General features: G+C 40.0%; 1 protein-coding gene across 8 annotated transcripts in view; it reads right to left on the reverse strand.

Moving 5' to 3' along the window:
• Positions 1–13,196, reverse strand: part of limch1a (LIM and calponin homology domains 1a) — a 55,132-nt gene that overhangs the window by 8,059 nt on the left and 33,877 nt on the right. For 3 of the 8 annotated variants that reach the window (XM_047816150.1, XM_047816147.1, XM_047816153.1), the window contains 12 exons: positions 10,669–10,902; positions 9,518–9,556; positions 8,959–9,091; positions 8,493–8,647; positions 7,091–8,042; positions 4,767–5,019; positions 3,598–3,716; positions 2,649–2,745; positions 2,339–2,395; positions 1,246–1,271; positions 968–1,081; positions 66–158 (listed from right to left, as the gene is read on the reverse strand). In XM_047816150.1, the coding sequence (XP_047672106.1) occupies positions 66–158; positions 968–1,081; positions 1,246–1,271; positions 2,339–2,395; positions 2,649–2,745; positions 3,598–3,716; positions 4,767–5,019; positions 7,091–8,042; positions 8,493–8,647; positions 8,959–9,091; positions 9,518–9,556; positions 10,669–10,902 (2,272 nt within the window). The remainder of the gene's footprint in view (positions 1–65; positions 159–967; positions 1,082–1,245; positions 1,272–2,338; positions 2,396–2,648; positions 2,746–3,597; positions 3,717–4,766; positions 5,020–7,090; positions 8,043–8,492; positions 8,648–8,958; positions 9,092–9,517; positions 9,557–10,668; positions 10,903–13,196) is intronic. The other 5 variants (XM_047816148.1, XM_047816151.1, XM_047816149.1 and 2 more) reach the window with 5 other exon arrangements.

The raw sequence follows: 13,196 nt of genomic DNA on the forward strand, positions 1-13,196 counted from the left end.
CCATCCGGTTAGGTATGACAACAAGGGAAATGTCTGCACCGTTATATCAGTACTGAGAGATGCACCTCTTCGTGGTGTTTCCTTTCCTCTTCTTCTACCTCCTTCTGAGCTTTCTCCCACTCCTGCTTGAGTCTCTCCTGCTCCTGCTGATATTTCTCCTACAAGGACAGACAGATCACAATCAACCAGTGCTCTAATAAAGCTTTACACGCTCTCATTGACTTCCTATTTAATCCGAAAATTATACTACATTTAATACCTAAAGCTCCAGACATCATTCGGTGTTTGGTTGAATGCGTGTTGTGATGTCACACACACGACGCGTCTCAACCCAAACCCCTCTGCATATCCTTGATTTTCTGTTCATTTCTGGAGCGAACGTTCTAATATGTTACACACAACAGGCTGTGCTGGTATAGCAGCTTTATATTAATCTGCTTCGCTTTTTGTCAGGTCGTATCACACTACTCTTGATGAATTTTTATCCTATAATGAAATGTCTAGCATTATATGCTACTCTGTGGTTATATAAACCTCTTCTAGTAGGTTTTAGAAACACAAACATGCCTGGAAAAAGAATCTTGGACATTCCTTGATCAGAGACTTACGTAATCTTGCGTTGCATAATAACAATAAAGATGCAATTGTGCTTGGAGTCTTTGTCAGTGTGTAGGTCTCCAATAAGAGACAGAAACAATTAGAGGAATAGAATAGAAAAGGTGAAATGCGATGAGATGAGAACAGAAGACCACCAGCTCTAAGGCGTGACACTACAGATGAGTGTACGGAATAAAACTCATACAAACAGGCCACAAGGACAGTGAGATAAAAATACCAACACAGAACTTCCTAAATCCACTGCAATCTATTTACATCTCATGGATGTCCAGTAGTTAGACCTGAGCATCCATCTCATAGCTGTGGAGGGTCACAGGTCATGTGACACACCCGTGACCTATCAGTGTACCTGTAGCAGGCGCTCCTGCTCCTGTTGCCACCTCTCTTGCCGCTTACGCTCTTCGTTAGGGTCCCAAGTCCAGTGATTGACCCTCTTTGCAAGGTTCAAGATCGGGGTTTCGATCTGACGCACACAGTTAAACACAGCGAGAAACAAACAAACAAAAAAAAACAGGAAAAAGGAGGAGAAGGAGAATGACAGGACAGCTTCTACTTGGAGTAAAGGAAAGCGAAAACAGACAGCAAAAGGAAAGGTAGACGATGAGAGAGCGTGGTGGAGGTACTCACACATTCGCTGGTGAAGTCAAATCCCTCTGCAGAAAGAAAAAAAAAGAGAAAGGAGAACATTTACAGTCCAACCACGAGTCTGCTTGTTGCTCTATGACAAGCTAATAACGACACAGAAAACAGCAACATTAATGAACCGACATGGAAAGAGCCTTGAAACTTGTCCAAACAAAGCGTCATGGAGGACGCTGCAAAAAAAAGGAACTTTATCTGGAACTCAATTGTGTTCAGTGGGTTCCACTACTGTAGTTCCCTGAATTTCTATCATTTTTTAACACACCCTTTATGTCAACATTATGTGTTCTTGCAACAAAAAGGTCAAGATCATTAGTCCTCTTGATGTTTAGGGTCTCATGGTCTAAGTCGTGACGTTGTGGCCATAACATTAAAACCACCTGCTTCATATACAGTAGTGTAGGATCCCACTGTAGCACCAAACCAGCTCTGACTCTGAGTCTTGGACTCCACAAGACCTCTGAAGGTGTGCTGTGGTATCTGGTATCTGGTATAACTTTTTTAGTTACTAATCACTGCATACTGGACACACCCCTCATGCCCTGCTGTTTTGGAGCTTGGCTCTTGTCAGTCATCTTACACTTGCTCATTTTTCCTGCTTCCAACACATCAAATTCGAGCCGCCGTATACATCCCACTCCCTGACAGGTTCCACTGTAATAATTAAGTCAATCAGTGTTAATCAGTGTTAGTCACCTGTGGTTTTAATGTTATGGCTCATCCTTGTATATAATGTAAATACGCTATATAGGATGTGACACATACACGAGTATGTAGACTATGGGAATACCAGAGGAAGCTTGCTAGGGTGTGTTAAAAAATGGGTTCTTACTATGGAGCCCTAGTGAGGACAAAATGGAGAAAAAATATATAATGTATATATTACAGATCAGTTGTAAAAGATCTCATCATGCCCTCAGCAGGTTTAAATGTGTAAAACGTTTCAGAATGGACAGAATTAACAAGGAGCAGACCCTGACAAACGACAAGAAAGTGGCAGAAACTTAGGTGGATGAACGCGCCCTCGTTCTCCACTCAAACTAGAGGAGGAAAAGCCCTGGTTATGAGCCGGGTTTACCTGCAGGCGCGAAGAATTCCCAGCGTAACTTAGAGCTACTGGAGGTATGTGTGGGATCTGACACACACACATATACGTATACAAAAAAAAAACAGCCAGAGAATGATAAAAGATGGATTTTTAAAAGAGTGAGAAAATGAACAGAGAGCAAGAGCGAGAGGGAGAGAGAGCGAGAGAGAGAGAGAGAGAGAAAGCCAAAAACAAGGAATACAGAGTGAAAAATCCAGAAATCCAAAATAATTGAAATTGTATAAGCGAGTTTAAAGACAGGAGAAGTGTAAATGAACTGTGGGATGTTTATTTCTGTTACCTGACAGAGTCAGTGAGTAAGAGGTAACGTCAGCCTTTCTGGACTCACTGAAGGAATTCTCGTCAGATTTCAGGTCTAATCCATCTGAACAGCTCATCTAGACGGGGAAAGGTGACAGGATGATTTCACAATTCCAAAGCATCAGAATTCACACATTCAGAGTGTGAATCTAATCTCAGTGTATTAATCCTTATGTTATGCATCATATACATTATATCTAGTATATCTGATCAAACTAAAATGTATGGAAATCCTTCAAACAACAGTTATAAATTAATTAATCCCCCGACTGCACACTATAGTCCTAATACACACATTTGCACGCATTTTGCTAACAAGTAAAATGTTTTATTTCTTTTCATATGAAATGTTTCCAAGCTTAAGGTGTAGTATCTGATAGGTGTTTTTATTTCTCACGACGTCCTACGTTCTGCTTAAAGAGCCTGTGTATTATAGTGTCTTTAGAATATATGTTGCACTTTTAATTATATGTCATTGAAATGAATTAGACTTACAGTTTAATGGTCTACTGAACACCAGCAAAATTAGAAAACTGACTTAGGGCTTTCTTAAGTTCCTGCACTGTAGTGTTTGTTTCAGAACCTGGATCAAATGCTAACGAACACTGGAGCGGTTCTTTTGAGGTGAGAAAGCAATGGAGCAACCATTTTAAAATGGCTGATGTACCTTGATCTAAACAATGTTGTCCTGATGAAAATGAGAAAATTACAAGGACTACACTTTAAAAGAAAGCCACAATAAGCTCACAGAGCTGCAGCCAACGCTATGAGAAGAACCCGGGAACATAAACAGGGTTGCTCTGACCAATCAGCGGACAGTTTACTCAAATGTTGGCAAGTGAACTTAGCCATGGAGAAAATGTGACATTTGTGAGCAAAGCACAGATCTACAGGTCTGAAAGCCTGTTTATTATTCCACATTAAAGTACCTGGTCAGCAACAGGAGTGGCTGTTGTAGGGAGCAAGTGTGTTTCTCGAAGCTCTGTCACGATGGTCGTCTTCACCACACAGTTGCGCTTCACTGCTGTATCTGGGCCGGTTTGCATTCCTACAACAAGCAATAAGAAATAATTGGTAACGTCTCAAGAGATTTAAGGAGTAAATGAGGAACAGATAAAAGAAATTGAATAAGTTATCTTAGGGACCTAGAGGCCATATAGGGCTACAGGTGATCTCCCAGCCATTTTGTACCAGTGCCTTATACACAAACATACAAATCATTAATTTAATCAATACAACATGGCATGCATTGGATAAATAGAGAACGATCACTTTTTTGGCTCCCATCATTTTCAGCCATCTGTGGACTGAAGCTGGCTGAAGTATGAAAATGTTTAAAGAGAAATCAAGCTGTCTTCAATATATCAGAGACAAAATGCAGAATCATGCAGTATGATCAAAAATCCCAAGGCTTATTGCGGTGCTGCTATAAAGACCGATGCTGAGGTAATATTCTCTCACTCACTCACTCACTCATTTTTCTACCGCTTTATCCGAACTACCTCGGGTCACGGGGAACCTGTGCCTATCTCAGGCGTCATCGGGCATCAAGGCAGGATACACCCTGGACGGAGTGCCAACCCATCACAGGGAGGTAATATTCTATTAAGTGGAATTTTAATTAACACTGTCACAAGTAAAAATTTTAAAACGATTGTGACTCTATGTACTGTATGTATATTACAGTCAGTAATAATAGAGAATGGAAACAAGTCTGTTTTTAACAGAGATGGGGGACTCGAGTCATATGACTTGACTCGAGACAGACAAATATTAAAAACAAGACTCGACTTGTAAAAATTTAAAAGTTAAAAAGTATAAATTATTTAAAAAAAGGCAGATGAATTAAAATTACAGGCACCTAGAAATTCTAATGAATGAAAAGTAACCGAAGCGCTCGTGTGTTTATACAACTCCCGTAACTTCCTTTTTTACTGGGGTACAAATATGAGGTGACACACAGGCTACATTTTCAACATGAAGATCGGAGGTTATACTGAAAAGAAACAACAGGCACACACACACACACACACACACACATACACACACAAACACACACACAAAAGTAGCCTAAGATAAGAGCAGAAAAGTCTCCAACCTGCTAGCTCTGAATCGGTGACAGATTTGGACGTCTCGTCCTCCGTTCTCTGTTTAATTGGTTCAGTTTTTTGAATAGTGGAAATCTGAGTGCACTCCTGAGCTGAGAGTTCACTTCCCACTGAGATTTCTGACACTTGTTGACGACTCTGACTTGATTTAGGTGGTGTTGGGTTGAAGGAAACAGGTCTCACTGGACTCTCTCTTTTGTCCTCTACAGTGGAGTCACCGTTCACACGCACCAGGCCATCATTCTGAAGCAAAACAAACATAATAAATATGTGCAACCAACATATGAATATGTAATAAGGTCCAAAAGCCAACCAAGAAAACCTTAAAGACTGAACTACAGCTAAAAACCCTTAATTTGTCTCATATTAACAAATACACACATTTATTTGTCTGTTATCTATTAAGGTCTCAAGCATCGACATACATAATGATATAGAATATTTATCAACACTTTCTAGCCAATCAGAATCGCGCATTTAGCATCTCCGTGCTATAATGCGTAAGGCCATTAGGTATTATCTTAGATTAGTGTTTCCTTTTTAAGTTTGCATCAGGACTGGGATTTCTCAGGTCAGGACAAAAAAAAAACAACTAGTCATCCTGCAGGTGCTGCCATTCAGCTCGATGGGCTCACCTCGTCTCATGCAGAGATGAAATGCAGCTCTGTGCAATAAGGCTCACGGTGGTTGTGTGTTTACATCAACACGGAATGGTGTAAAAAACTGCATGTTTCTAGTTACTGCTCATCGCTAGTGGAGTTTGTGACTGTTAGATGCAGGGCATTTTATTTACCACGGGAATTCACCACGGTTTTCATTGTCGGAGTTTACATTCCCCCCAGCGCTAATGCTAAAGAGGCTCTATGTGAACTCTATGGGGCTATGAGCGATCTGCAGAATGTTCACAGAATGTTCACTCTGACAGACTGTTTATCATCGCTGGAGATTTCAATCATGCAAATCTTAAGTCAGTGCTCCCCAAATTCCACCAGTATGTGGAATTCTACAAAGAAAGGGGAAAACATGCTGGTTTTTTTTTACACAAACATCCCGGCTCGTATCGTGTGGAGCACCACATCACTGTTGTGCTAATTCCAACATACCAACCAGACATTCTAAACCAGTTCTAAAGCAGGTGAAATCCTCACCAGAAGGAGCCACCTCTGCTCTTCAGAACATCTTTAGGGAGGCTGCAACCAAAAGTGATTCCGTGAACCTGAAGGAGTACACGGCATCAGCGACCAGCTACAGTGGCAAGTGCATTGATGACGTGACTCTCTCCAAGACCATCACCACATGCTCCAACCAGATGCCGTGGAGGACTACTAAGGTGAATGCGCTTCTGAAGTCTAGAGTCCTAGCCTTCAGAGCAGGGGACAGGGTGGCCCTAAGAACAGCTAGGGCCAAACTATCCCGGGCCATTAGAAAAGTAAAGTGTGCACATGCCCAGATAAGCCACTTTCAGGACAGCAGAGTCACCGCGCACATGTGGCAGGGCATCCAGGCGATCATGAATTACAAGACAGCTTTACCTGCCTGTGACAGTGACACCTCCCTCCCAGATGAGCTGAACAAATTTTTGCAACATAGCAGCAAGGAAGCAAGCCTCCCCCCAACGATCAGGTACTTTACGCAGAGTTAACCCACAGAAGGCTGCTGGACCAGACAACATTCCAGGCAGGGAACAGCTAGCGAATGTTTTCACTGACATATTCAACATTTCTCTGACCTGCGCTGTTGATCCTACGTGCCTCAAGACAACCACCATCGTCCCTGTCTACAGTGTCCTGCCTCAATGACTTGTCATGAGACACATTAAGCACCAGTTACCACCCTCAATAGGACCCCCTGTAGTTTGTGCATCGTCCAAACTGCTCCACGGACGGTGCCATTGGCACGACCCTAAATTTAACCCTCACACATCTGGACAATAAAGACACTTGCTGTTTATAGACTTCAGTTCAGCATTCAACACAATCATCCCTCAGCACCTGATTGAGACGTTGAGCCTCCTGGGCCTGAACACCTCCCTCTGCACCTGGATCCTGGACTTCCTGACTGGGAGACCTCAGTCAGTCCGAATCGGAATCAGCATCTTCAGCCACCACACTAAGCAATATCACGGCTATGTAGCAATGCACAGCTTGAACCATATCATCAAGCTCACCAAAGACACGACCATGGTGGGTCTCAACAGCAAGAATGATGAGTCAGCATACAGAGATTAGGTGCAACTGCTAACTGCCTAATGTAGAGCCAACAACCTGTCTGTGTGTTCTGTTTGTAATGAAGAAAATAACAGAATAACTTTTACCTTAACATGCTTATTAGAAGGCTGATTAAATTTGGGCTGGCTGTATGGTTTCGGTGTTAGTAAAGGCACAGGTCTTGATGGAGCAGGTGGTATCCAAACAGGTGAGAGAGGGACGTCAGGGGTTTGGGCTGTTCTGAAGGGAGAAAGAGGTGATTCGAAAGATTTGGAGACAAGGGAAGGTGAGCAGGATATGTCTGGAGATTTGGAGTCTCTGGAGGAAGTCTCTGGAATAAGAACTGGAGAAAGTTGAACTTCTGATGTTTTGGAGTCTTGAACTGGAAAAAGTTGGACTTCTGATGTTTTGGAGCCTCGAACTGGAGAAAGTTGAACGTCTGATGTTTTAGAGTCTCGAACTGGAGAAAGTTGAACGTCTGATGTTTTAGAGTCTCGAACTGGAGAAAGTTGGACTTCATATGTTTTGGAGACTTCAACTGGAGAAAGTTGAACGGCTGATGTTTTAGAGTCTCGAACTGGAGAAAGTTGGACTTCATATGTTTTGGAGACTTGAACTGGAGAAAGTTGGACTTCTGATGTTTTGGAGTCTTGAACTGGAAAAAGTTGGACTTCTGATGTTTTGGAGTCTTGAACTGGAGAAAGCTGGACTTCTGATGATTTAGAGTCTGTATTTTCTGGAATTCTAAAGTCTTGGGTAGGTGATAAATCTGAAGTGTTGAAGTGACTCCCTGACATTATACTATGTGTTATCAGTTTAAGATTCTGGTCACTGGAATCTGTTTCTACATCACCAAATAATCCGGAAATTTCGGCTTCTTCATTCAGCGCAGACGCAGGTTGGAGTGTCGCAACAGAAGGGAGTTTTGGAAGCTGGAGTTTCTCCAATATGGCATCACTGATGGTAAAGCGGAGGGCATAGCGCTGTAATATGGCTGCTTTCTCCTCAGGAGTCGAGGCTTGGCAGTATAACTCGTGCAGCTCCTGCTCTCGACGCTCCCTAGAGCAATTGGAGAGAGAGAGACAGAGAGAAAGAGACACAGAGAGAGAGAGAGAGAGAGAGAGAGAGAGAGAGAGAGAGAGAGAGAGAGAGAGAGAGAGAGAGAGAGATACAAACAATTCTAAGACTTCACAGATCAAAAGACTTTATTTTTCATGCTTTATATACAATGCAGGATGAAAAAGAATCCAAGGACATGAGAACATGATGAAATATCTTGTAATATCTTGTTTTTGAGGTCAATCAGGACTCACAGCCACTGCAGGCCCACTTTCACCCCAAATTTCCCCTATATTTATCTTAGAGTTGATCTGTTGATCTATATTTATCTTAGAGTTGATAGAGCAGAAAAATTAATACAATGTATAGATACAGTACTTATTGCTGTAGCCACAAATAATCTTATTTTATACAAAATAGAGAAAGCGAGCATTATAGTGATGATCTTACTTCTCCTCCACAATCTCTTTATAAGTCTTGATGCTCTTCCTGCGATGAGAACTTCCTCCTGGTGTCATCAGTTTCTCCATCATCTTCCTCTCCTCCTCTTTCCTAATCAGGTCCTGAGAGGCACTGCGCCTACGATTCTTCCACCGAGCTAAGTCCTGTATACACACACACACACACACACACACACACACACACACACACACACACACACACACACACACACACACACAAACAGGTCTTCAGAATGGTGGTTTCTGGGTAACATGACTGACTGCATCACACAACACCATTGCATCATGTTTATTGCTTACTTGTACAACAATATAAAGAAATTATGGTTGTAGTTTTTTCCCAAAGATGGACACATGTAATATTTGTGTGAACAGAAGATAGGTTTGCATTCTTTTTTTTTTTTGTATGTATTTGTATGTATTTTTCATGTATTCTTTATTTGGCTGTAACTCACATCTTGCCATTGGTCCTCCTCCTCTTTGGCCTTATTGTACTGGTTGTGTAGCCCCTCGTGTCGTGTTTGGCTGTGTGGTGACAGAGAGTCCACATCCTCCTCTTCGTCGCGCATGTCAATTAAACTGACGCTCCTGTAAACAACAAACGAATGCGGGGGAAAAAAAACTTTAACATGCGGACGCACAAATCCAAGGGCCGAAAGAGATGAGGTTTGAATTTTCAAATCCAGTTCAGGATGAAGAAAGACAATGAAATAATTAGTCCAAAGTCAGTAAGTTAGGAAGCAGTCTTTAGAATGCATTCTCAACACCATCATGCTAGGCGTAGGCCAGAGTGTGTAAATCCTAGGGTATATGCTAGTCTAGTAAACTTATTTAGACTTAAGATTGGATCAGGACGTTTTCTTTCCGGATGCATGAGAGTAGGAGGTTAATTTCATGCAAAAGAATTTTCAGCAGGTCACAAAGATAGATAGATAGATAGAGAGAGAGAGAGAGAGAGAGAGAGAGAGAGAGAGAGAGAGGGTCAACAGAACAGAACAAAAAACAGGCACTTACTCAGTTTCATCAGAAACACTAGATGACTTGTGACTGACTCTAGAATGTTAAAAAAGTTAAAGGAAGAAGATTGTGAGCTTTGGATAAAAGCAGCAATAATATAAATAAAAAAAATTTAGTTTTTAAATAATAATAAGGCTACAGTACTTGCAGTGCATGGACCCCTAATAATATCAACAGTAATCATTTTATAGAAGCTGAAAATTGAAATGTCAGCTTCTTTTCTAGATCATTTTGATAACATTCAGACATAATATATAGCAATGTCTCCCCCATGCACCAGCGTCACATAACATACAGTTACTTTTAATTACTCAAATTTGTTTTCATACATATTCCTGAAGCCAAACTCCCGAGAATGTATACAGAAATGCAGCTCACATACTTCAGTTAAACACGTGATTTACAATTAGTGTGAACAAAACTGAAACATGAGATATGAATGATTGCAAATCTTATGAGAAATATGTCAGAAAACTTAGCGAACCCATATCTGCTTTAGTTTAACAAAGAGCAGTGTCGAGTCCAGACGTCTGATTCTATATTACTATATATATAAATCATTACTATATATATAAATCATATAAACTTTCTATTATATATAAATCATTCATCCAAAATTAATAGAATATTTAAAGTGTAGAAATATATAATAATTTTATAATTTTTTTTATTAAAAGATATTTTTTGTATTTTAGGTTAAAAATGTTTCTCTTATTTGGTGAAAGCAGTAGTAACAACAACATTTAACCTATAAAGATTAAATGTTAAACCTGCACTAATCGTTTAATTGTACACATTACTCTTTAATTCAATTCGGTGGCATGATAAAATCAAAACAATGCAAACGTACTTAAAACTCTTAGTTAAGCATATAACGTTATTCTTTATATTTACCTAAGAATTTGATATATTTTAACTGTCAGACTTTTATTCAGACCACATTATTTAAATAAGAAAAAGAAATGGTTGTTATTGGATTGTTGGCTGCTTTGTGTTTGGACAGATAATATACGTAAGGACAAGAAGGACCATGTGTAGTTGTTTTGATCGTGTGTGTGTTTGAGAGAGAGAGATTGAGAGAGAGAGAGAGAGAGAGAGAGAGAGAGAGAGAGAGAGAGAGAGAGAGAGAAGGTTAAGGAGCTTCTCACGTCAAGGGGAAAACATCATCATCCAGGCAAAACGTGTGCCGTGCATCAGGGTCAGGTAAGGGTAAAGGGCTTTGTGCCTGGGCCCCGCCCACAACATCAATTTCCCCACCTATCATGCATATATCTGCTTTCTGCCCATCCAGAATTTGAGGGCATTTTCTAGGCATGTCATCAACTTCTGCTGGGGGTGGGGTCACAGATCTAGGGGTGGGGCTGAGAGTGTAGCCATGGTTACTGAAGCGAAAAATGGGAAGAGAAATAACATTTCAAGTTCAAAACAAACATAAATGCTAAAGGTTATTTGGAGAAAAAAAAAGAGAAGACACTTTTGGTTAGTCCCAACAGAACATGTACAATCAAGTTTATTTTAAAACTTCATTGCCAGGTCTTGAAAGCAAACCCAAAACTCTGATCCTGGGTTAAGTTATCCTAGAGTTAAAGCATTTACTACAAGTATTATCCAAAATTACTTACAAGTAAGGCAAAATTAAATCCAAGGCCCAAGGACTTTCCACTGCATATATTTCCAGATCATTTTGAAACAAGTCCACTAGTCACTAGTCCAATAAACAAATACTGATTGTGTACAAACAAGAGCAAATTGTAAGCGGGGGTGGGGCAAGATGTTCATTGCTCAATGTTTACTATTACTACACCAGACATTGGTGTTAGGTCTTGTTTGTGTTCTTCCTCTGTTCATGTACTTAATTTAGCGAATCCCTGACTCCCAGAGAATGGCCAAACCAAGACAACGAGGAGAAGGTACTGAAGCGTTAATCATCAGACTCCTAACCAGCAGTGTGGACCAATAGATCCTGTTTTTGGGGGTGGGGTTAGATACACCAACATCTTCACAAATTGTGATTCATTTTAATATCCTGTTTTTTTTTGTCTTTTTGTTGTATTTTGTGTTCATTAGTAGAACACCAATAAAAATCCTCAGTCTTGGACTTTACCATGTTATAATACCACCATCTGTTGTATTTCAATAACAGTGATGTAATGGAGTACAAATACTTTGTTACTGTACTTAAGTAGAAATTTAAAGTATCTGTACTTTACTTCGCTATTTAAATTTATGTTAACTCTCACTTTTACTCCACTACATTTCCGAGATAAAATGTATACATTTACTCTGCTATATTTCCACTAAGCATCTTCGTTACTCATTACTACAAAATAAAATCAGAAGAAATGTGTGCGACTGCAATAAGGGAGGTTTGGTGAATCACTGCTCCTAGATTGCATTATGCTCCGCACGCTGTACGAAGAAGCACAGGCACGCGCAGCATGCACGCGCAGTCAGAGCTGGAGGCATTTATCTATAACGATAATTGGCGGAAAGACGCAAAGACGGAAACCAAAAGCAGTGAAATTTCACTATTCTTATTACCAGAGTTCATAGCACAAACAAAATATTAATGCAAACAATCCATTCAATACTGAATAAAAATAAAATTTATTGATTTGGTCTTTGTGAATATTTTTTTTATTAATGACTGCATTCATTGGACACACTTTGTAGAGAATGCGCACATACATGAATTGATTTCATTCCAGACTGGCATTACATCATGCATAAAATTTTGGTGTCCACTTTTGCCATTTTAAACAATACCATAACTTTTGGCTTACTATGTAGTCATATAATATATAATATAAAAATCTTCTTGTTTTAAATTCTCACTGAGGGCTAAAACCCCCTAAAGATGAAACCCTAGAACCGCCCCTGCTCTTATGCCTCCATAAATCACTGAAATTTTACTTTTTACTTTTACTTCAAGTACATTAAATATCAGAAAATTACTTTTGATACTTAAGTACAGTAAATATCAGATACTTTAAGACTTTTACTTGAGTAATATTCTAAAAGGCGACTTTCACTTCTACCAAAGTCTTTTTCTAGTACGATACTTGTACTTTTACTCAAGTATTGCTTTCTAATACTTTATACAACACTGTTCCATAGTAGCATTATGCAAGATCTGATATAGAGATATTCAAACTTTATACTAGCTAAGATCACTTGCCCATTCTCCTGTAAAGCTTCTGAAGCATCAATCCTCAGTCTGTAAAGCTAATAATAGGAGACCTTATACTAAAATTGTGGACTAAGATGCTGTCAAGACATTATAAACAACCTGCAACTCCACTCTCCCTGAACAATATGGTTGATGTTGAGGTATACCTGTAAATGTACACCTAGAACACTGCCTCAGCATGTGGCTGGCTCAGGTTTCTATTCATAATCTGCCACCTGAGAACTAGCTGTAAGAAGTGTTGTGTTTATCTGAGTTGCCCAAAGTTAGTCTTCATTTTTGCACTCAAGGATGATGGCCAACCTTTCAGGTTTGACTGTATCAAACTCAATGTCTGTATGCTTGTTTTCCACTGAAATGACTTATAAGTGTGCTTTGTGTTCATGTACTTCACTCAGAGAATCCACAGAATGGGCAGAGTACAGGAACTGGAGAGAAAATGACGGAGAAGTTCACCATCAGAAACCTAACTAGCAGTGATGGTATGGA

This window comes from Tachysurus fulvidraco, chromosome 7, assembly GCF_022655615.1.
Source record: "Tachysurus fulvidraco isolate hzauxx_2018 chromosome 7, HZAU_PFXX_2.0, whole genome shotgun sequence".
NCBI lineage: Eukaryota > Metazoa > Chordata > Actinopteri > Siluriformes > Bagridae > Tachysurus > Tachysurus fulvidraco.